The following is a 22,033-nucleotide window of genomic DNA, read 5'->3' on the forward strand; positions in this document are numbered from 1 at the left end:
GGACATAAAACTAATAAAACAGATAAAATAGGGCAAGAGAATGTTTTGAGATGTGCAAGTTAATACAAATAATATAGAAATAGTGCAAGAAGAGCAATACAAGTACATGGAATATGATATATTAGATAAATAATGTGCAAGATGTAAACAGATGAATGTTAATGGATGTTCTTTACAGAGTTCAGGTGTTTAATATTCTCATGGCTTACATAACCTGAACCTGCACACAACCTGAGTGGAATTATATATATTTTGGTCATTCTCACTTCATTTTGATCTCACACACAGATTGATTTACCCTCACACTGATTTTCACCATGGTTTTACTCTGAAAGTCTGGACCGGAAGTGGTCTCCTCTCCCCCAGGTGTCTTCACACACAGAAGACCCCTCCCTTTCTCCCATTCACTGTGCAGGATTCAGACTGAAAGGTAAAAAGATGTGATTCTCACTGCGACTCTTCCTCTCAGAGCGGATCTCCATCAGGATCCTCTTACTGGGATTTAAACACACAGCTGATGACTGTCTGCAGGTGAGAGTGTGTGTCAGTGTGTGTGAGTGTGTCTGTCTTTGTGTGAGTGTGTTAATGTGTGAGTGTGTGTGCGTGTGTGTGTGTGTGTGTGTGTGTGTGTGTCGCCTGTTGCTCATCTGCCTGTCTGCTGTAATGTCTCCGCTATGCTCGCTGCTGTTCTGCAGGAATGTCCCATGTTTCTGATCTTTAATGCAGATTTTGCAGGATTTGAAACATGTCTTTTCTCATTGTGTGTGTTCATGATGATCCTAATGAATATGTGCTGGGTGTCTGTCAGTTCAGGTGATGCGTGATGTTTTCACAGGGAACGTGAAGCCAGGCGCCATTTAAGAATAACGATTTAATGTTCCTGTGGTTATTAGAGACATGACACAACATGTAAAATAAATAAAAATACGGCTGTCAAATGTTTAAAAGCTATTCTTTAATTCGGCGTATATAGAAGTCACATTCACTTCTTTATTTTGTGTAAAAATGCAACTTTATCGCTGTTCAGCTTTCTGTTTAGTTCCATCTTTTCCCATTAAGACGCACCGCGGAGGGCGGAGGGCCAATGCGAATTAAATATAAAAGTAAAAATCATGTTCCCATAATTAATGCTAGTTGATTATGGTGTGTGCCGACATTTAATCCACTCCCTACAGATTCAGAATCCGAGTTTTATTTTTCTATAAATCCAACTGTTGCTTGTCAGTGAAGAAGGATAAGTTAAAATGGCAAATGTTTAAAAGGAGTTTTGCGTGACGTTCTTTCCATTTGTGAGGCGGATCGGGGGCCAGTCTATCGGACTGGTGTTCCTGATAGCATTAGGTGTGTTTGTGGAGGTTATTGTTCATGTGTGTGCTGCTGTTTGCTCAGAAGCAACAGGCTGTGTTTGCATGTCTGTCATATGAGAGCTGCACATCGAATGCATGCAGCAGGATAATTCATCAGGTGTGTTTAATGCAGAAACAGCTGCAGACCTCAGGGTGTGTTGATTCATATTTGGTGATTCAATACAGCCTGTAATATTCTGAGGGTCGGGGTAAACACATACAGATATGGATGATTGTCTCATTATAATACAGCTAGATCTGAATTGCCCTTTGAGAAACAGCTTGTTTGGTTTTGAATAACCGATTGTGAATCTAAATTAGTATCCAGTGCTTTTGTTTGTCTAAAGGCCAAACAAACACAAATCGTGTTAATTGGTACTCTATGATACAGTGCAATACTGAGATGTTGTGTGGATTATTTGCAGAAGAGGAGGCTTGTTTCTACGGTTATTTTCACTGCCAGATCTCTTGTTTGGCTTTGTAAACTTTCCAAAAATACCACCACAGCTAGCCAATCAGAGCAGACTGGGCCCTGGTTTCAGACAGAGGGTGAAAAGAGGTGCTGCAGCACAGGCAGTATGAGAACAATAAAGAGCTTTTTGAACATTAAAGCATGGAGACATGTCCAAGTAGAGACACTACATACTGATATACACCTGAACATCAGCAGGAGAGGACTCTTTAAAGTAGAGACACTACATACTGATATACACCTGAACATCAGCAGGAGAGGACTCTTTAAAGTAGAGACACTACATACTGATATACACCTGAACATCAGCAGGAGAGGACTCTTTAAAGTAGAGATATTACATACTGATATACACCTGAACATCAGCAGGAGAGGACTCTTTAAAGTAGAGACACTACATACTGATATACACCTGAACATCAGCAGGAGAGGACTCTTTAAAGTAGAGATATTACATACTGATATACACCTGAACATCAGCAGGAGAGGACTCTTTAAAGTAGAGACACTACATACTGATATACACCTGAACATCAGCAGGAGAGGACTCTTTAAAGTAGAGACACTACATACTGATATACACCCGAACATCAGCAGGAGAGGACTGTTTAAAGTAGAGACACTACACACTGATATACTGTACACCTGAACATCAGCAGGAGAGGACTCTTTAAAGTAGAGACACTACATCCTGATATACACCTGAACATCAGCAGGAGAGGACTCTTTAAAGTAGAGACACTACATACTGATATACACCTGAACATCAGCAGGAGAGGACTTTTTAAAGTAGAGACACTACATACTGATATACACCTGAACATCAGCAGGAGAGGACTCTTTAAAGTAGAGACACTACATACTGATATACACCTGAACATCAGCAGGAGAGGACTCTTTAAAGTAGAGACACTACATCCTGATATACACCTGAACATCAGCAGGAGAGGACTCTTTAAAGTAGAGACTCTACATACTGATATACACCTGAACATCAGCAGGAGAGGACTCTTTAAAGTAGAGACACTACATACTGATATACACCTGAACATCAGCAGGAGAGGACTCTTTAAAGTAGAGACACTACATACTGATATACACCTGAACATCAGCAGGAGAGGACTTTTTAAAGTAGAGACACTACATACTGATATACACCTGAACATCAGCAGGAGAGGACTCTTTAAAGTAGAGACTCTACACACTGATATACACCTGAACATCAGCAGGAGAGGACTCTTTAAAGTAGAGACACTACATACTGATATACACCTGAACATCAGCAGGAGAGGACTCTTTAAAGTAGAGACACTACATACTGATATACACCTGAACATCAGCAGGAGAGGACTCTTTAAAGTAGAGACACTACATACTGATATACACCTGAACATCAGCAGGAGAGGACTCTTTAAAGTAGAGACACTACATACTGATATACACCTGAACATCAGCAGGAGAGGACTCTTTAAAGTAGAGACACTACATACTGATATACACCTGAACATCAGCAGGAGAGGACTTTTTAAAGTAGAGACACTACATACTGATATACACCTGAACATCAGCAGGAGAGGACTTTTTAAAGTAGAGACACTACATACTGATATACACCTGAACATCAGCAGGAGAGGACTCTTTAAAGTAGAGACACGACATACTGATATACACCTGAACATCAGCAGGAGAGGACTCTTTAAAGTAGAGACACTACATATACACCTGAACATCAGCAGGAGAGGACTCTTTAAAGTGGAGACACTACATACTGATATACACCTGAACATCAGCAGGAGAGGACTCTTTAAAGTGGAGACACTACATACTGATCTGGAAATGAGACTAATAGGGCCTCTTTAATAACATTCATCTTTTTCCTTCAATTCTGCTAGTTTCTGTAAAACCGTTTACATCCAGTAACAGTGGAGTCACAGATTTCTTCGCCCTTTTAGCTCAAACTCGGCGTGTAATCCCTCGTTCTCACAGGTTATCTGACCTTTCTCTGTGGAAACCTGGAACACCAGCGGAGACTCTTTTTTCTCTGAGGCTTCATACTTTTAATTTGTCCTGCTGCCCAAAACGCCCAGGGCCAGTAAGTGCTCCTCACCACTGGGCTAATAATTATTTGATTGCGACGTCTTCCCTTCTCAGAAAAAGCACAGACGCACTGATTGCAGGCAATTTTCAAAGCAGGTAGTCCTCTTATTTTCCTCAATTTTGTCGCCTTTAAAGGCAGAGCTATGCTTGTCAGTGATTACAGCGAACAGACGACTGCTGGCTATGAAACGGGTTCATATTTTGTTCAAAGAATTGTGAATTATTTCAGTTTCCATGGCTTTCCAATGACATACATGAAGGCTCAGTATTTAATGTCAACATCATGCTTTGTATTCTAAACAGTATGTAATTTGTGCTCTAAACTATCAGTATGTAATTGACTGCCACTATAGGGGGCTCTCAATCAAAACAACAAAACACTGTGTTACAAAATATGACAGAGCAGATATTGGGAGTTTGTTATTTCAGGCAGCTACTAGCCTAGAATTAATACATTTTTCATCATTCACTATCTTTGTACCAGTAGCAGATTTATGTATAGACGTCTCCTCCTCTCTAGAATGTACAGACATAGTGCTTAAAGCTATTCAAACACTAAATATAGGAGATTATCTTTAAAAAACAATGTTTACTTGATGGACACTGGGCGTAGCGGCTACGAGCTAAATGCTAATGTTAGCTCAGCTGGTTTCTCTGTGAAGATTCAGAGTAAAATCCTTCATCTTGGAATTAAAAAACACCAAGATGTAAGCAGTGTGTTGCAAAGATGTGGCTTAAACTGGATACAAACGACATGTATGTCAGCTTTTGGCAAACACAACACAGACAAATGCAACATAGGGGATTCTACTGTGCCATAAAACACACCGTTACCTTGATCAAAATGTCTTTAGGTTTGAAAATCGTTGTAAAGGTTAGGTATAACGCTATTACACAACTCAGTTAAATATATGAAACAGCTCTAGTTGTTGTTAGACATTTAAATCCGAAAATGTTTACATATTATACCTTTTTTTAATGCTGTATTAAAGGCTGTTTTTGGCCACTTGGGGGCAGCAGAACCACGTGTTAAATAAAACTGACATAGTAATACCTTATTTCGTTTTTTTATAGCTTACATGTTGGGGATCAGTTGCCTGCATTTAAATGCAGCAGACACAGGGCAGCATCAACATTCAGAGTATAAACTTATAACTTTATTTTCATCAAATGTTACGTAAAAACCCCAAATTTAAAGAACTACTTCAACACAGAAAATAACGTAGGAAGCTCTTTTCGTTAGTCTTTACACGCTTCTGTTCCAAAGTATGATTTATGAAAGGGTTGCAACTGAAATGTATGCAAACACACACCACTAGAATAACACATTTTCATTTTCATATGTGTATTTTTTTCACATGCAAACTGAAATGATGTACATGGGAATAGCTTGTTACCAAACACGTATATTGCGACACGTCTTAATGCTATAAGTGTTAAATTAGGCACTTAGAGTTGTCAATTTGTGACTGGATCAACAAAGATGCAAACTATTAGATTAGATTTACTTTTATTGATCCCAGATTGTGAATTTCTTCTGTCACAGCAGCGTGTAGACATTGCACATGAATACAAAATGTAATAAAATACAAAATAAAATAACCAGAATCAACATAAACAGAACACTCTATTTGTACATATCAACAGCTGAAATGATTAAATATTGAATATACAATATTAATATACAGATTAAAGTCAGTCTGCCAGCCTACATCTAACAGCAATGCATACTAATAACATTATAAGTATAAATATATAATTATAAACAGGGCAACAAGACACTTTTTAAAAACACAGAAACTGGATCCCCAATTTAACTCAAATGTTCAGACGTCTTAAAGTCTGCAAACCAGTGTTTTCTAAGGAGCTGTTTTTACTCAAACCGTGCACACATGTCTCTTTATCATCACCATTTATCTGCTGCCAATAACTCCCAGATGAAGTGTGTGTTCAGGATTCCCAGAGGACGTTTCCCTCCTCCGACAGTCTGTGTTTGGGATAAAAAGAGTCCAGAAAAAACAATTTAAACCCCAAACCGGGAACTGAAATCCCTCGATGGCTTTTTTTAATTACTCTCATTGTTCTGTCTCCCTGAATGGGGCATTTCATTTGTTTTCCTTGAATCATTAGGCTCCTTAATTTGCTGGTACACACTCAATGAATAATGGCCAAGAATCCTTGGAGTAAACTGAGAAACTGAACTCTAGCGTGGGCGTTTATCAGAAGAAACCTCCAGACATTTCAGCTGTGCAGGAAACACCGATTCATCCTACCTTTCAGAAACGCTCAAACTCAGAGTGTTGCACTAATCCCCCGTGTGAGGAAGGCCTGCTGCGCTGCATTTAAAGATTCATTCAAGATGCTAGATGCAGGAGAGCTTCTCTTGTATAACTGGACTTCAAATCACACTGTACATTTTACATTTATTTCAATTTGATATGTATTATTCCATTCCTCACACACTTAATGTATAATATGAATATCCATAATATTCTTCAGATGAAAATAAGGAGCCCCTCCCCACGCCCCTCTGAGAGAGATTTGGTTACAAAGATCTCAATGGTGCTCTAGGAGGAGATTCAGGTGATAAGGTGGGGGGTTACCTTGGTGCTGATTGGCTAATGGTTACACAAGCCAAAACATCGTTATGACATCATAAAGTGGCCAAAATCTGATCAGCTCATTTTCAGACAGGTTTTTATAGAAATGGATCAGGACAAAAAGAGAGAGAATCTTTGTTCCTGAAACTTTCAGAGTCTCTTTACACAGAGGGGACACATGTTGATGAAGAAGAGACATGAAGAAGAGGGGACACATGTTGATGTAGAAGAGACATGAAGAAGAGGGGACACATGTTGATGTAGAAGAGACATGAAGAAGAGGGGACACATGTTGATGTAGAAGAGACATGAAGAAGAGGGGACACATGTTGATGTAGAAGAGACATGAAGAAGAGGGGACACATGTTGATGAAGAAGAGACATGAAGAAGAGGGGACACATGTTGATGTAGAAGAGACATGAAGAAGAGGGGACACATGTTGATGTAGAAGAGACATGAAGAAGAGGGGACACATGTTGATGTAGAAGAGACATGAAGAAGAGGGGACACATGTTGATGAAGAAGAGACATGAAGAAGAGGGGACACATGTGATGTAGAAGAGACATGAAGAAGAGGGGACACATGTTGATGTAGAAGAGACATGAAGAAGAGGGGACACATGTTGATGTAGAAGAGACATGAAGAAGAGGGGACACATGTTGATGTAGAAGAGACATGAAGAAGAGGGGACACATGTTGATGTAGAAGAGACATGAAGAAGAGGGGACACATGTTGATGTAGAAGAGACATGAAGAAGAGGGGACACATGTTGATGTAGAAGAGACATGAAGAAGAGGGGACACATGTTGATGTAGAAGAGACATGAAGAAGAGGGGACACATGTTGATGTAGAAGAGACATGAAGAAGAGGGGACACATGTTGATGTAGAAGAGACATGAAGAAGAGGGGACACATGTTGATGTAGAAGAGACATGAAGAAGAGGGGACACATGTTGATGTAGAAGAGACATGAAGAAGAGGGGACACATGTTGATGAAGAAGAGACATGAGGAAGAGGGGACACATGTTGATGTAGAAGAGACATGAAGAAGAGGGGACACATGTTGATGTAGAAGAGACATGAAGAAGAGGGGACACATGTTGATGTAGAAGAGACATGAAGAAGAGGGGACACATGTTGATGTAGAAGAGACATGAAGAAGAGGGGACACATGTTGATGTAGAAGAGACATGTGTCCCCTCTGTGTAAAGAGAGAGTCTCTTTCCACAGAGGGGACACATGTTGATGAAGAAGTGGATTTAGCATAATAGGTGACCTTTTAGAAGGACCTCTCACAGCCGACACTGCATGGTTTTTTAAATATTGAATATGAAATGCAGAACAGAGGTGATGGAGGTCACACTCTTTCTTTCCTTCGCTCACCAGGAAGGAAACATTATTTAACAACATGGATGAAATGATGACGTTAACATCCAAAACAAACAATAAGTAGTCGTACGATATAACGTTGATATCTTTTACTTCAAAACTTGAATAATCTTTTATTTTCCCAACTGATAAATGAATATGACCTCCCTCACTTTTCCTGCTTCACGTTATCATACGAGTTATAGACACAACTCTGATCATTCTTAAAAAACGAATAAACTTCAATAACTTTTACTTTATCGGCTTTTTGTAGAACATTTTGAGACGACTTTGAACACACAATAGGTCATTTGTCGTTTTACCGTACGACTTATTGACATGACTTTGACCATATATTCTTTTCAGTGGACATATGGAGATTACTTTGATCCATTTGACTTGATATACTTTATATTAGCAACTTATCGTATTATGAATTGATCATATGTTTTTTTTAGGGCTGTCAAGTTAACTCGTTAATAACGCGTTAACGCAAAAAAAAATGAACGCCACTAATTATTTTAACGCGATTAACGCATGTGTATTTTTTGTCCTCGGCCGCCGTAGTTTCAGAGCGCATCGAGTTTAAAATACCATCTACAAGCTGATGCTGACAGCCCCGCTCCTGCTGCCCGCTTGTGGCAGACCACACTTCCACGCTCACCGGCAGGCCCGGACTGGCCATCGGGAGGACCGGGAGGGAGTGTGTATGTGTGGCGCGACTCGCGAGCGAGGCACACCTTACGTGTTGTTGTTGTTAGCATCTGGTGCTAGCTAGCTGCGCTATCGGATATAAGGAGCTGTTTCAATGACATTTCGCCGACAACTGCGCCGAGCACTTGACTTTATGCAGGTAGCCAGACAGTGGGACATTGTACGAAAAGTCAGCACACTCAGCACGGATAGTACGCGCTACATGATTGCAGCGTCCAGGCAGCACACGTTCGAGCATATATGCCTTGAGCTGCACATAGCTCCATAGATCCATCACAGTGTCTCCACATTCTCACACACACACACACACACACACACACACACACACACACACACACACACACACACACACACACACACACACACACACACACACACACACACACACACACACACACACACACACACATGAATTGAGGCGAATATTTGTAATGTTCAGAGGTTGTTGTGTTTCATTTTCATGAGAATATTTGTCATTGTTCAAATGATAATAAACAAACATATAAAGCATATTTGTCCACTCATATGTTGATAAGAGTATTCAAAACTTGAAAAATATCCCTCTAAGGTACATTTAGAACAGATAAAAAATGTGCGATTAATTTGCGATTAAACGCGATTAACTATTTTAATCGACTGACAGCCCTAGTTTTTTTACTTTATCGACCTATCGGGGATTGGGAGGTAACCTTTATAATTTTTACATTTCTAATGATCCTACTATATACAGACGTGACCCCAGTCATTTTTACCATAACGACTGTTAAAAAACATACGGACATGAACTCAATCATTGTTAGGTTTTCACCTGGCGATATATGGACATTAGTCTTATCATTTTTTATTCATTTTCAGTTCATCCTTGTTTTTTCTGTAGTCTGAGCATAGTTTTTTTCAAGGATAAACTGTAAATATGCATGCAATGAAAACATGGGGGATGGCTGACATTTGTGTTGACAAAATAAGTCAAGTGAGTGCATGAAGGACAAAAAAAGATATCAGACGTTGATTCTCACAGACAGCCCTTGTTAGTTTGTTGACAGTATGATATGTTAATTATCACAAAACCTACCCTAAGAAAAGGGAATATTTACCACGTAATGAATAAAAACTCGGATAGTAAAAGGGTTAAAAAGGAGGCCTTTCTCCGAGCCTTCAGGATCTTATTCTAGAAATCAGACTTCTCTCTGAAGCATATTTAGATCTGAAGGTCCCTCAAGCTAATGGCTCCAAATTCACTTTGACAGCTCCATTTTTTGTTGTAGTCACGCTGGCTGAGTGTCTCTGGGGAGGGAAAACTTCCCCGCTCGCTGACGCCGGGCCAGAATGAAATATGGGATGGATTTTCCTGACATTTGAATTTGACTTTAGCTCCAGTCCAACCAGGAGCCTGACATTTATATTCCTGACTCACAGGCAGAGGTTTCCCCGAACAAAACACAAGGAGAGGAGGAGGCTGAGGACGAGTTGTCAAAATAAATCAGAGGAGAAGACGTTATTATGATGAAACAGAGGGGGTTTCTGCTGTGGGGAAACTACCATTTCCTGTTTGGACTAAAAGAGCATTCAGATACTTTGGAGAAACTTTAGAAAAGATACTGGCAACTACATATATTTCAATCAGGAGAGACTTCATTTTAGTCTTTGGCGATTAGACCCCGATCCTGATATCGTATACTTTTAAGAGGGGAAGTGTAGCCTTGAGTATATAGAGAGGCGAAGTCACGCCCATCTACTTCCGACCCATGGGACCTTATTTCGGAAAAAGTATGTATTGAAGTCAATGGGGAGAGAAAGATTATCTTTCGATCCCGTTTGAATTGTGCCATGAATTACACATATGATGTTTGTCAATCTTAAAAAATAATTTCCATGTCAAAAAAGTCACAGTTTGTCGTAAAACTGTTGAAATATAAGACTATGAAAAATACGCAACTAGAAAGCCTACAAATCCCAGAGTCCCGGTCCCGCATGCTGGCTCTTAGGAACCGACTAACTCCCCTTGTGTGTATGTACAGCTCTCAACATGCCCAGACTTGGAGTGATTTTCACCTCTTTTAATACTTTCCGCCTCATTCTGAAAGAAAGAAGTGAAATGTGCCAACGTGACGGCCGTCTTGGTGTGTGGTGCGAGAAGGGAGATGGAGTTCATTGAGCGGTTTCACACAAACAAATGTGTTACTTCACAGTTTTACGACACATTTTTATTTTTTTGACTTGTAAAATTATCTTTTAAATTGACAAACATCATATGTGTAATTCGTGGCACAATTCAAATGGGATTGAAAGATAATCTTTCTCTCTCCATTGACTTCAATGCATACTTTCTCCAAAATAAGGTCCCATGGAGGTCCACCTGAAAGGGAGGGACTTCACCTCTCTATAGAAAAGACACAAAGTCTAGATACTGGTGGGGATGATGAAGATCTGGATTTGACGAGGAGAAGGGATGAAGATCTGGATTTGGGGGCGTGTGTGTTTGAGAAACTCGCTCTGGAGGAAACACATGGATGTTAGCCTCTGCAGACCATTGACATGCACTAAAACCTTTAATATAACACTCTGCAGGAGAGGGAACTCCACAGAAAGCCTCAAAGGCTCCATTATGTTGACCTCCCATCACATTATTTGACTCGTTGTTAGATATTTCTGCTCCAGCTTTGTTTCCCCTTGATTCCTCCTTGATGAATGAACCTTGAAGAATGAACCTTGAAGAATGAACCTTGATGAATGAACCTTGAAGAATGACCCTTGATGAATGACCCTTGACGAATGACCCTTGAAGAATGACCCTTGATGAATGACCCTTGATGAATGACCCTTGAAGAATGACCCTTGAAGAATGACCCTTGATGAATGACCCTTGATGAATGACCCTTGAAGAATGACCCTTGAAGAATGACCCTTGATGAATGACCCTTGATGAATGACCCTTGATGAATGACCCTTGAAGAATGACCCTTGACGAATGACCCTTGACGAATGACCCTTGACGAATGACCCTTGAAGAATGACCCTTGATGAATGACCCTTGATGAATGACCCTTGAAGAATGACCCTTGACGAATGACCCTTGATGAATGACCCTTGATGAATGACCCTTGATGAATGACCCTTGATGAATGACCCTTGACGAATGACCCTTGACGAATGACCCTTGAAGAATGACCCTTGACGAATGACCCTTGATGAATGACCCTTGATGAATGACCCTTGATGAATGACCCTTGATGAATGAACCTTGATGAATGAACCTTGAAGAATGAACCTCTGTGTTCCACCAGATGGATTAAGTCAACAGTGATAATGACGATGGTCAGAATATCATGTCTAACAACAGAGGTTTTATATTTCCTGCACAAAGAAGCAGGCAAACAGCAGCTGCATACACACACAGTAACTAAGTACATTTACTCAAGTACAATTTAGAAATACGTGTACTTTACTCGAGTATTTCCATGTAATGCTGCGTTATACTTCTACTCCACTACATTTCAAAGTAAATCAAGTATCTTTATACATTTATTTCTCAGCGTTAGATACTTTTGCAGATTGTATTGCATTAGAGAACGTATCATGCATCTCTAAAGATTCAGACTGAGCTGTTTGAGGAATTATAACATTGAGATGCAATACATTAAGATCAGATTAGAAGTACTTTGTTTGTGTTGCTGCAGCATCAAAAGACATGGCATTGTACAATAACATTTACAAAAAGTTAAGAATAAAAGAGAATTTCTTTGACAGTCAGAATTGGTAGGAAAAAAACAGTAAAAAGGAAGTTTATGCCACAAAATGAACATGTAATATTATCATATATATCATAATATATGAAATATGTAGGCCAGGTTCCTGCAGGATGAGACGTTGATCCATCACATCGTTGTTTGTCCTGCAGAAGATGTTTTATAACCATCGATCCTCAAGGTCTCTCAGAAAAGGAAACAAAAGGTTCTTTTCTGCGTGTTATAAACAACTCAGAGATGTGTGTGTGAGGTGTGTGTGGAGGAAGAGTGTGTGTGAGGTGTGTGTGGAGGAAGAGTGTGTGTGAGGTGTGTGTCAAGGAGTGTGTGAGATCAGTGTGTGTTAAGGAGTGTGTGAGATCAGTGTGTGTGAAGGAGGAGTGTGTGTGATCAGTGTGTGTGAAGGAGTGTGTGAGATCAGTGTGTGTGTGAAGGAGGAGTGTGTGAAGGAGGAGTGTGTGAGATCAGTGTGTGTGAAGGAGTGTGTGAGATCAGTGTGTGTGTGAAGGAGGAGTGTGTGAGATCAGTGTGTGTGAAGGAGGAGTGTGTGAGATCAGTGTGTGTGAAGGAGGAGTGTGTGTGATCAGTGTGTGTGAAGGAGTGTGTGAGATCAGTGTGTGTGAAGGAGTGTGTTCATGTGATGTGAGACGGTGACTCACAAAGAGCTGTGTGAGATCAGTGTGTGTGAGATCAGTGTGTGTGATCAGTTTGTGTGAGGGATCAGTGTGTGTGAGATCAGTGTGTGTGATCAGTTTGTGTGTGAGATCAGTGTGAGGGATCAGTGTGTGTGAGATCAGTATGTGTGAGATCAGTGTGTGAGATCAGTGTGTGAGATCAGTGTGTGTGATGAGTGTGTGAGAGATCAATCAGTGTGTGAGAGATCAGTGTGTGAGATCAGTGTGTGAGATCAGTGTGAGAGATCAGTGTGTGAGATCAGTGTGTGAGAGATCAGTGTGTGTGATGAGTGTGAGAGATCAGTGTGTGAGATCAGTGTGAGAGATCAGTGTGTGAGATCAGTGTGTGAGAGATCAGTGTGTGTGATGAGTGTGAGAGATCAGTGTGAGAGATCAGTGTGTGTGATCAGTTTGTGTGTGAGGGATCAGTGTGTGTGAGATCAGTGTGTGTGAGATCAGTGTGTGTGAGAGATCAGTGTGTGTGATGAGTGAGAGAGATCAGTGTGAGAGATCAGTGTGAGAGATCAGTGTGAGAGATCAGTGTGAGAGATCAGTGTGAGAGATCAGTGTGTGAGAGATCAGTGTGTGTGATGAGTGTGAGAGATCAGTGTGAGAGATCAGTGTGAGAGATCAGTGTGTGTGATCAGTTTGTGTGTGAGGGATCAGTGTGTGTGAGATCAGTATGTGTGAGATCAGTGTGTGTGAGAGATCAGTGTGTGTGTGAGAGATCAGTGTGTGAGAGATCAGTGTGAGAGATCAGTGTGTGTGAGATCAGTGTGTGTGATGAGTGTGAGAGATCAGTGTGTGAGATCAGTGTGAGAGATCAGTGTGTGAGATCAGTGTGTGAGAGATCAGTGTGTGTGATGAGTGTGAGAGATCAGTGTGAGAGATCAGTGTGTGTGATCAGTTTGTGTGTGAGGGATCAGTGTGTGTGAGATCAGTGTGTGTGAGATCAGTGTGTGTGAGAGATCAGTGTGTGTGATGAGTGAGAGAGATCAGTGTGAGAGATCAGTGTGAGAGATCAGTGTGAGAGATCAGTGTGAGAGATCAGTGTGTGAGAGATCAGTGTGTGTGATGAGTGTGTGTGAGAGATCAGTGTGAGAGATCAGTGTGTGTGATCAGTTTGTGTGTGAGGGATCAGTGTGTGTGAGATCAGTATGTGTGAGATCAGTGTGTGTGAGAGATCAGTGTGTGTGTGAGAGATCAGTGTGTGAGAGATCAGTGTGAGAGATCAGTGTGTGTGAGATCAGTGTGTGTGATGAGTGTGAGAGATCAGTGTGTGATCACATTGTGTCTGATGAGTGTGAGAGATCAGTGTGTCTGATGAGTGTGAGAGATCAGTGTGAGAGATCAGTGTGTGTGATCAGTTTGTGTGTGAGGGATCAGTGTGTGTGAGATCAGTATGTGTGAGATCAGTGTGTGTGAGAGATCAGTGTGTGTGATGAGTGTGTGAGATCAGTGTGTGTGATGAGTGTGAGAGATCAGTGTGTGTGATGAGTGTGAGAGATCAGTGTGAGAGATCAGTGTGTGTGATGAGTGTGAGAGATCAGTGTGTGTGATCACATTGTGTCTGATGAGTGTGAGAGATCAGTGTGTGTGAGAGATCAGTGTGTGTGATCAGTGTGTGAGATCAGTGTGTGTGATGAGTGTGAGAGATCAGTGTGTGTGATCAGTGTGTGAGATCAGTGTGTGTGAGAGATCAGTGTGAGAGATCAGTGTGTGTGATGAGTGTGTGTGATCAGTGTGTGAGATCAGTGTGAGAGATCAGTGTGAGAGATCAGTGTGAGAGATCAGTGTGTGTGATGAGTGTGAGATCAGTGTGAGAGATCAGTGTGTGTGAGAGATCAGTGTGAGAGATCAGTGTGTGTGAGATCAGTGTGTGTGATGAGTGTGAGATCAGTGAGAGCTGCATGATGTTCATAACTCATCTCTGTTAATCATAAATCATATTATGATCAGTTTCTGTTTTGTTAAGAATATGCAAACTCGACAGTGCTGTACTTTAGTCGTTAACTGAGACGTCTAACGTATTTCTAAAGGTCTAACGCCTCTGTGTGGATTGTTAACCTGTTACGCACCGCCCCCCCGGTACCGGGCGGATAAACGCGTCATTTGCAGGAAACAACGTCTAAGGAATCTTAATATTTAATAAACTGAATGTTTTATATCCATGTAACGGGAAGAAACTCAGCTAACTGATCTTTTTAAAAAAAAAAAATCAAAAAAACCCACAATGCTAACACTCAGCCTCTGAATGATCCACGAGCGAAAAAATGTAACCTATCACTGCACCTAAACTCACTCATAACTCCCTTATTACTTATCCTAGATGCACAGCGAACCCATCGATTAGCATCTCCTGGAGACACAGAATCTGGGGGTGCCCACCTCAACACTCAGTGATAAACATTTGCGACGCTATAAACGAAAGCATACATCAGAACATGTGGAGCTAGGTAGCTAGAAACGCTAACATGGCTTACCTTGGTCAAAATTGGTCTTCAATGGCATTAAAACGATAAAAAAACGATGCTGCAGTTAATCCATAGGTTCATCCAATGTGTCTGTGTCATCTTTGAAATGATTTCTGATAATCCATAAGCAATAAAACTGCTTTTTCGTTTCCAAATGTCAGAGCGAGAGATCGGTCCACTCTGCTGCAAAATTACATGCGTGCAGCCCCCACCTTTTCTCTTCACAACGTGTGTGTGGGGGCCTCCCCCTTCGATTCTATTGGCTCTAACGGTCAGAAAGGGTGTCAACCATCAAAATCGAGCAAGGGGGGCCAGAGATATGGAAAAAAAAACATTTTCAGCCAAATCACCTCAGAGGTGGGGTGGTTTTGGCTAAACCTCTCTAAAAAGGTCAAATGTCACTTGTTTTGCATCAATCTTGATACAGGGTACTTAGTATATGTTGTACTTTGGATTCCTAAAGCTTTTAGTCTACTAACCCATCATCCAAGGGTAGTTTTCACTATCTGTAAAAAATAATCTTTGGACGGACACTATAATTTACAGTTTTTTACTATGTAAAATCTGAATTTTCTTTAAAATAAAAAACATCTATATTGATTCTGACACTTCTACATCCAACTCACAGATGTAATCTTGCTTTAATAAAAGAAATTATTCATATAACCCTTTTAGAAGTTAAGTTGTAGTCATTTGTTTTGGGCATGTCATTTTCGAGCCTGAAACATGAAAAACAGGCTTGGTGCTTAACGGGTTAAAGGAAACCCTTGCAGATTATAAACCTGCTTTTTATCATTGCAATCGCTTAACTGGACAATTTTAATGTAATACAACTAGTATATTATAAGTCTATATAATTAAGTCCATATAAATATTGGGGTGCATTTGGTATCAGCTGATTCTCATGATTAAAGGAGCAGGATCCAGGCCAGAAAACAAAACAGGATATCCTAACTTTGAAATATGGTCTCCTGTCAAAGTGTCAACAAGCTAACACAAGTATCCAAAGAGCCCATGGAGGTGGTGATGACCAAAAGAAAGGCCTCACTAGATTTAGATTTAATACGATTGACTTATAAGTCAAAGGTACAATAGATATAAGAGACCATGAAAACATAAATAAACTACATTTAGCTGCTACAAACTACAATGCAGCTTACAGTGCAATGAACCATGAAGACACAAACTCACAAAGCAACAGTCCTGCAGGAAGCTTCATTTAGCTAAAGTGCAATAGTAAGATATTGTATTCTATTATTTATCCAATTCAAAAACATAATGCATCACATGAATACACATCATGTGAACCACATCTTGTTCTTTTGTGTCTGTCTTAACAATGTGAGCCGTGTTCATGCTCAACTCTCTGGCTGCTTTTTGCACATGTTTACACACATGTCTGCACAGCCCTCCACTTTCAAATATAATATACATTGGGGCGAAGCCTGTGAGCTAGTTCAGGCAGTCAACTCGAGCACCAATGATACATTAACACGTGGCGCACCTCGTCCCTCTTACAACCAACCAAACACTTTCTCCTAAACATGCCGCTCTATTTAAGCTGCCAGGTCTTCCTGCCTCTGCCTCGCTATGCTGCCACTGCTGTGTTCACGTGTTACTGCTACGTTCATGTTCCTGCTGCTGTGTTTCATGTTGCTGCTGCGCGCCTGCCCCACCACCACCCCAGCTTCCACCCCAGCTTCCACCCCAGCTTCCACCCCAGCTTCCACCCCAGCTTCCACCCCAGCTTCCACCCCAGCTCCACCCCAGCTTCCACCCCAGCTTCCACCTGTAGGCTCGGGGGTTAGTTATCTAATCATCACTCAATGCTGCTGCGCGCCTGCCCCACCACCACCCCAGCTTCCACCCCAGCTTCCACCCCAGCTTCCACCCCAGCTTCCACCCCAGCTCCACCCCAGCTTCCACCCCAGCTTCCACCCCAGCTTCCACCCCAGCTTCCACCCCAGCTTCCACCCCAGCTTCCACCCCAGCTTCCACCCCAGCTTCCACCCCAGCTTCCACCTGTAGGCTCGGGGGATAGTTATCTAATCCTCACTCAATGTTCTTTGTAAATCTGTGGAGTGATGAGGCCCGAGCCTAGACGCCAAACTCAAACTATATGCTGCTTCTAATAAACATGTTAAGAAACACGTGAGTTGTCTGACTGAATTGTCCTAAGTGTTTTTGTTTTTGTTTTTTAGCTGTTAAGGTTATTTGTATAGTTACATGTAATTCTGGTGTAAATACTTGTATGCTAAATTGTTTCGTTAAAATACTTATTTTGTATTATCCTTATATGTTTATTTTTTTACCTACTTTGCAACTTATTTTTTTAGATTGTTTATGTTCGCACCACCGGACACCAAATCAATTTCCTTGTATGTGAAAACGTACCTGGCAAGAAACTTGATTCTGATTTTGATTTCTATCGGTGGAATCAGGTGTGTTTTCTGTCTGATCTGGACGCTGTGTAGACCCTCAGGTGAACCTCTAAACTTTCTAAAGGGTCTCTACCTGTCTCTCTGTTCTGGTTTCAGGCCTCTCCACAGCATGCTCCCCTCTCTCTCCTCTCCAGATTCTCTAACTGTCTCTCTCTCTCTCTCTCTCTCTTCTTGTTTCAGGTCTCTCCACAGCATGCTCCCCTCTCCCCTCTCCTCTCCAGTTTCTCCAGTGAACAGGAAGTGAGACCCCCCCCCCTCTCTCTCCACCATGTTTGGATGTGTCTGAGGAGGTGGAGTTGTGGCCCCTGGAGGCCCCGGGATGCTGAGGACGGACCCTCACCATGACTCTGCTGGACCTGTGGTTGTCCCGCTCGCTCCCCATGGTCCTGCTGCTGCAGAGCCTGGTCCTCATGGCGCTCTGCTTCCCCTCCGCCTCCATGTGTCCCAAGGGCTGCCTCTGCCAGAGAGACCCCCACCTGCACGGGCTGAACGTGTCCTGCAGCCAGTCGCGCCTCAAAGAGATCCCCCCCAGCCTGCCCTCAGACACCGTGAGACCTTTTAATAATAATATATATAATATATACCTCAAAGAGATCCCCCCCAGCCTGCCCTCAGACACCGTGAGACCTTTTAATAATAATATATATAATATATACCTCAAAGAGATCCCCCCCGGCCTGGCAGAGTTTGATAATGTTCTCATGTCCTTGTTGACTTTACTCCTCTTCTCATCCTCTCTTCCTCCTCAGGTTCTGCTCAGACTGGACCACAATCAAATCGGAGCCGTTCCGGATCAAGCTTTCCACGGCCTGCGTCTCCTGAGGGAATTAAACTTATCCTACAACGCCGTGGAGACTTTAGGCGAAGGAGCGTTCAGCGGCATCGAGGGAACGCTTCAGGTTCTCGATCTGTCTCACAACCGCATCACTAGCGTGCACAAAGACGCCTTCGCCCGTCTGAAGGCTCGCGTCATCGTGGACGATAACCCGTGGCATTGTGACTGCGCTCTGCAACAAGCTATCGGAGGAATGGCTCATAACCACGAGGCGGCAGCACGAGTTCTCTGCAGGAGCTCAGAGATCAGAGACCAGGAGGGACAGCCTTTCTTAGCGGTGGACACGGACCTGTGTAACCTCGCCAAAAGGACCACAGACTACGCCATGTTGGTGACCATGTTCGGGTGGTTCGCCATGGTCATTTCCTACGTGGTTTACTACGTGCGACAGAACCAAGAGGACGCTCGACGACACCTGGAATATCTCAAGTCGCTGCCCAGTAAACCCAAGAAACCGGACGAGGTGGACGACATCAGCACGGTCGTCTGAGAGGTTTAACTAAATAAACCTGCTGTAAGAGGACCCACGTGCACGGAGAAAAAAACTTTGACTTTTATTAAGTGTATTGTGTCAACAAATGTCACATAACAATAGGCGTCATTTATACTGGGGACAGTGGGTCTCCACAACTTCTGGAAATTGCCAGTTTCAAACTAAACTAAACCTGCTGTAAGAGGATCCACGTGCACGGAGAAAACACTGCAACTTTGACTTTTTCATTAAGTGTATTGGCGGACGACATCAGCGCGTCGTCTGAGAGATTTAAACTAAAATAAACCTGCTGTAAGAGGACCCTCGTGCACGGAGAAAAAACCTGAACCGTTGACTTTTATTAAGTGTATTATGTCAACACATTTCACATAACCATAGGTGTCTTTTATACTGGGGACAGTTGGTCTCCACCACTTCTGGAAATGGCCCATTTTGTCCCCACCACTTTGCATTAGGATTATTTAAGATAAGATAAGATAGGACTTTATTTATCCCGAAGGAAATTGTTGTGCCAGAGTTACAAAGATACAATAAACACAGCAGCATAATAGTAAAACTGTACACTAACAGGGCAGTAAGAAGAGCAATTACATATCTACAGGAAACGGACACACAATTAATACAAAATATTGTACAGTGAAAAGCAGTATTTAGTAGTGCAAAAAGAACGTAGTGGCAGATACGTAATTGCACGATTATTTGCTGACAAAATGACGCCCATGCACAAAACTGTATTAGGTTAGATGAAAGCAATACTATGAACCTATTTAAATACTTAATATCATTGCTTTCTGAGGTGGAAATTCCACACTTAATCACCTTCTGGTTAGAAAATAACAAATATACAAGCTGAAACCAAAGTTATGTTATTTAATAAAGAGTTATAGCATTTAAAGGTCCCCTATTATACTGTTCTTCATCAATATATTACAGGTCTCAGATATATACAGAGCCTGTCTCTGATTGGCTGAAACACCAAACAGATCATTGCAGCATTACCCATAATCCCCTCTGTTTCAGCCCTGTTTCCAAAGTGCTGATTCTCTGTCTGTTACTTTAGATGAAAATAAGGAGCCCCTCCCCACGCCCCTCTGAGAGAGATTTGGTTACAAAGAACTAAATGGTGCTCTAGGAGGAGATTCAGGTGATAAGGTGGGGGGGGGGGGTTACCTTGGTTGGTGATTGGCTAATGGTTACACAAGACAAAACATCGTTATGACATCATCAAGTGGCCAAAATCTGATCAGCTCATTTTCAGACAGGTTTTTATAAAAATGGATCAGGACAAAAAGAGAGAGAATCTTTGTTCCTGAAACTTTCAGAGTCTCTTTCCACAGAGGGGACACATGTTGATGAAGAAGAGACATGAAGAAGAGGGGACACATGTTGATGAAGAAGAGACATGAAGAAGAGGGGACACATGTTGATGTAGAAGAGACATGAAGAAGAGGGGACACATGTTGATGTAGAAGAGACATGAAGAAGAGGGGACACATGTTGATGTAGAAGAGACATGAAGAAGAGGGGACACATGTTGATGTAGAAGAGACATGAAGAAGAGGGGACACATGTTGATGTAGAAGAGACATGAAGAAGAGGGGACACATGTTGATGTAGAAGAGACATGAAGAAGAGGGGACACATGTTGATGTAGAAGAGACATGAAGAAGAGGGGACACATGTTGATGTAGAAGAGACATGAAGAAGGGGATTTTGCAGAATAGGTGACCTTTAAGAGAATCAATCTTATTTCCAGCTGGAAGGCCAGAGTCCTGCACTAGTAGATAGTACCAAGATCTGCCCGAGTTACACAGAAAAGCAATGACTTGATACAGAGGAGCAGGAAACAAAAAGGACATAAGACATGCTGATTATAACAGGTAACATCCGTATGATAATGAGAGCAGAAGGTGGCCAGTCTTTTGTATTAAAGGTGTGATGAATGACAGCCGTACTGATGCATTTAATCTGTGAATTAAATTAGATTTAAAATAAATTCTTACGATACTTTCACCTAACCTAACACAGTTATGTGAATCAGTTGACATAATACACTTATTTAAAGTCAGCGTTTCAGTTCCAGTGTTTGTAGGGTTTACTTTTCCAGACTTTACGTGATGTGCATCAGATCTGCAGAAGTGTTTGTATTTTGGGGCGTTTTTGTTGTCCGTCCTCTCCGGGGGTTTGTTCACCACGGATCTGAGAAGCGAGGCCACAGGAAGTAGAACTCCAACAAAGTCTTTTATAGAAGAAATGGAAATTCGAATCTCAGGTTTAAACAACAACATTATAATGGATTTTTTTAGACACAAATTTGGAATATCTGATATTAAAAAAAAGTGTTATATTTGTAAGATAAACTAAACTTCATTTCCCAGAGTCCTTCACTTTGGTATTTAAAAAACCCCTGGTAAAACCACATTGAGTGCATGTTCCTTAACCCTTAAAATATTGTGTAAATTACAATATTTATACTAAAAGTTCTGCACAGGAGTGTCAGAAGCCATGGCCTGCTCACGGAGATTATCTGATCTGTACATTGTGTAATATTTTAGACCATTAAAGCCTTGGATGTGGGGGTGCAGATAGGTTCTAGTCTTGCCTTGAGCTGTGGTGGCCTGTTTTTGTACGGATAAATCCAAAAGAAAACTACTTAATGAAGGTTTTTAGGGTCAGCGTTTAGTGTTGTTGCTACAGGGGAAACCAGGAACTATGGAAGCCCATTTCTGCCAATTAAAAAACACTAATGAAATGTTAGGGATCATTAAAAA

General features: G+C 41.5%; 1 protein-coding gene across 1 annotated transcript; it reads left to right on the forward strand.

Moving 5' to 3' along the window:
* Positions 1-417: 417 nt before the first annotated feature.
* On the forward strand, positions 418-20,123 carry lrrc3b (leucine rich repeat containing 3B). Its single transcript, XM_034131134.1, has 3 exons — positions 418-531; positions 18,115-18,482; positions 18,684-20,123. Exons 2-3 carry the CDS (start codon positions 18,276-18,278, stop codon positions 19,257-19,259), a joined length of 783 nt encoding a protein of 260 aa, XP_033987025.1. The 5' UTR covers positions 418-531; positions 18,115-18,275; the 3' UTR covers positions 19,260-20,123.
* The last annotated feature ends 1,910 nt before the right edge of the window (positions 20,124-22,033 follow it).

Source organism: Trematomus bernacchii, unplaced genomic scaffold (genome assembly GCF_902827165.1).
Source record: "Trematomus bernacchii unplaced genomic scaffold, fTreBer1.1, whole genome shotgun sequence".
NCBI classification, from domain to species: domain Eukaryota; kingdom Metazoa; phylum Chordata; class Actinopteri; order Perciformes; family Nototheniidae; genus Trematomus; species Trematomus bernacchii.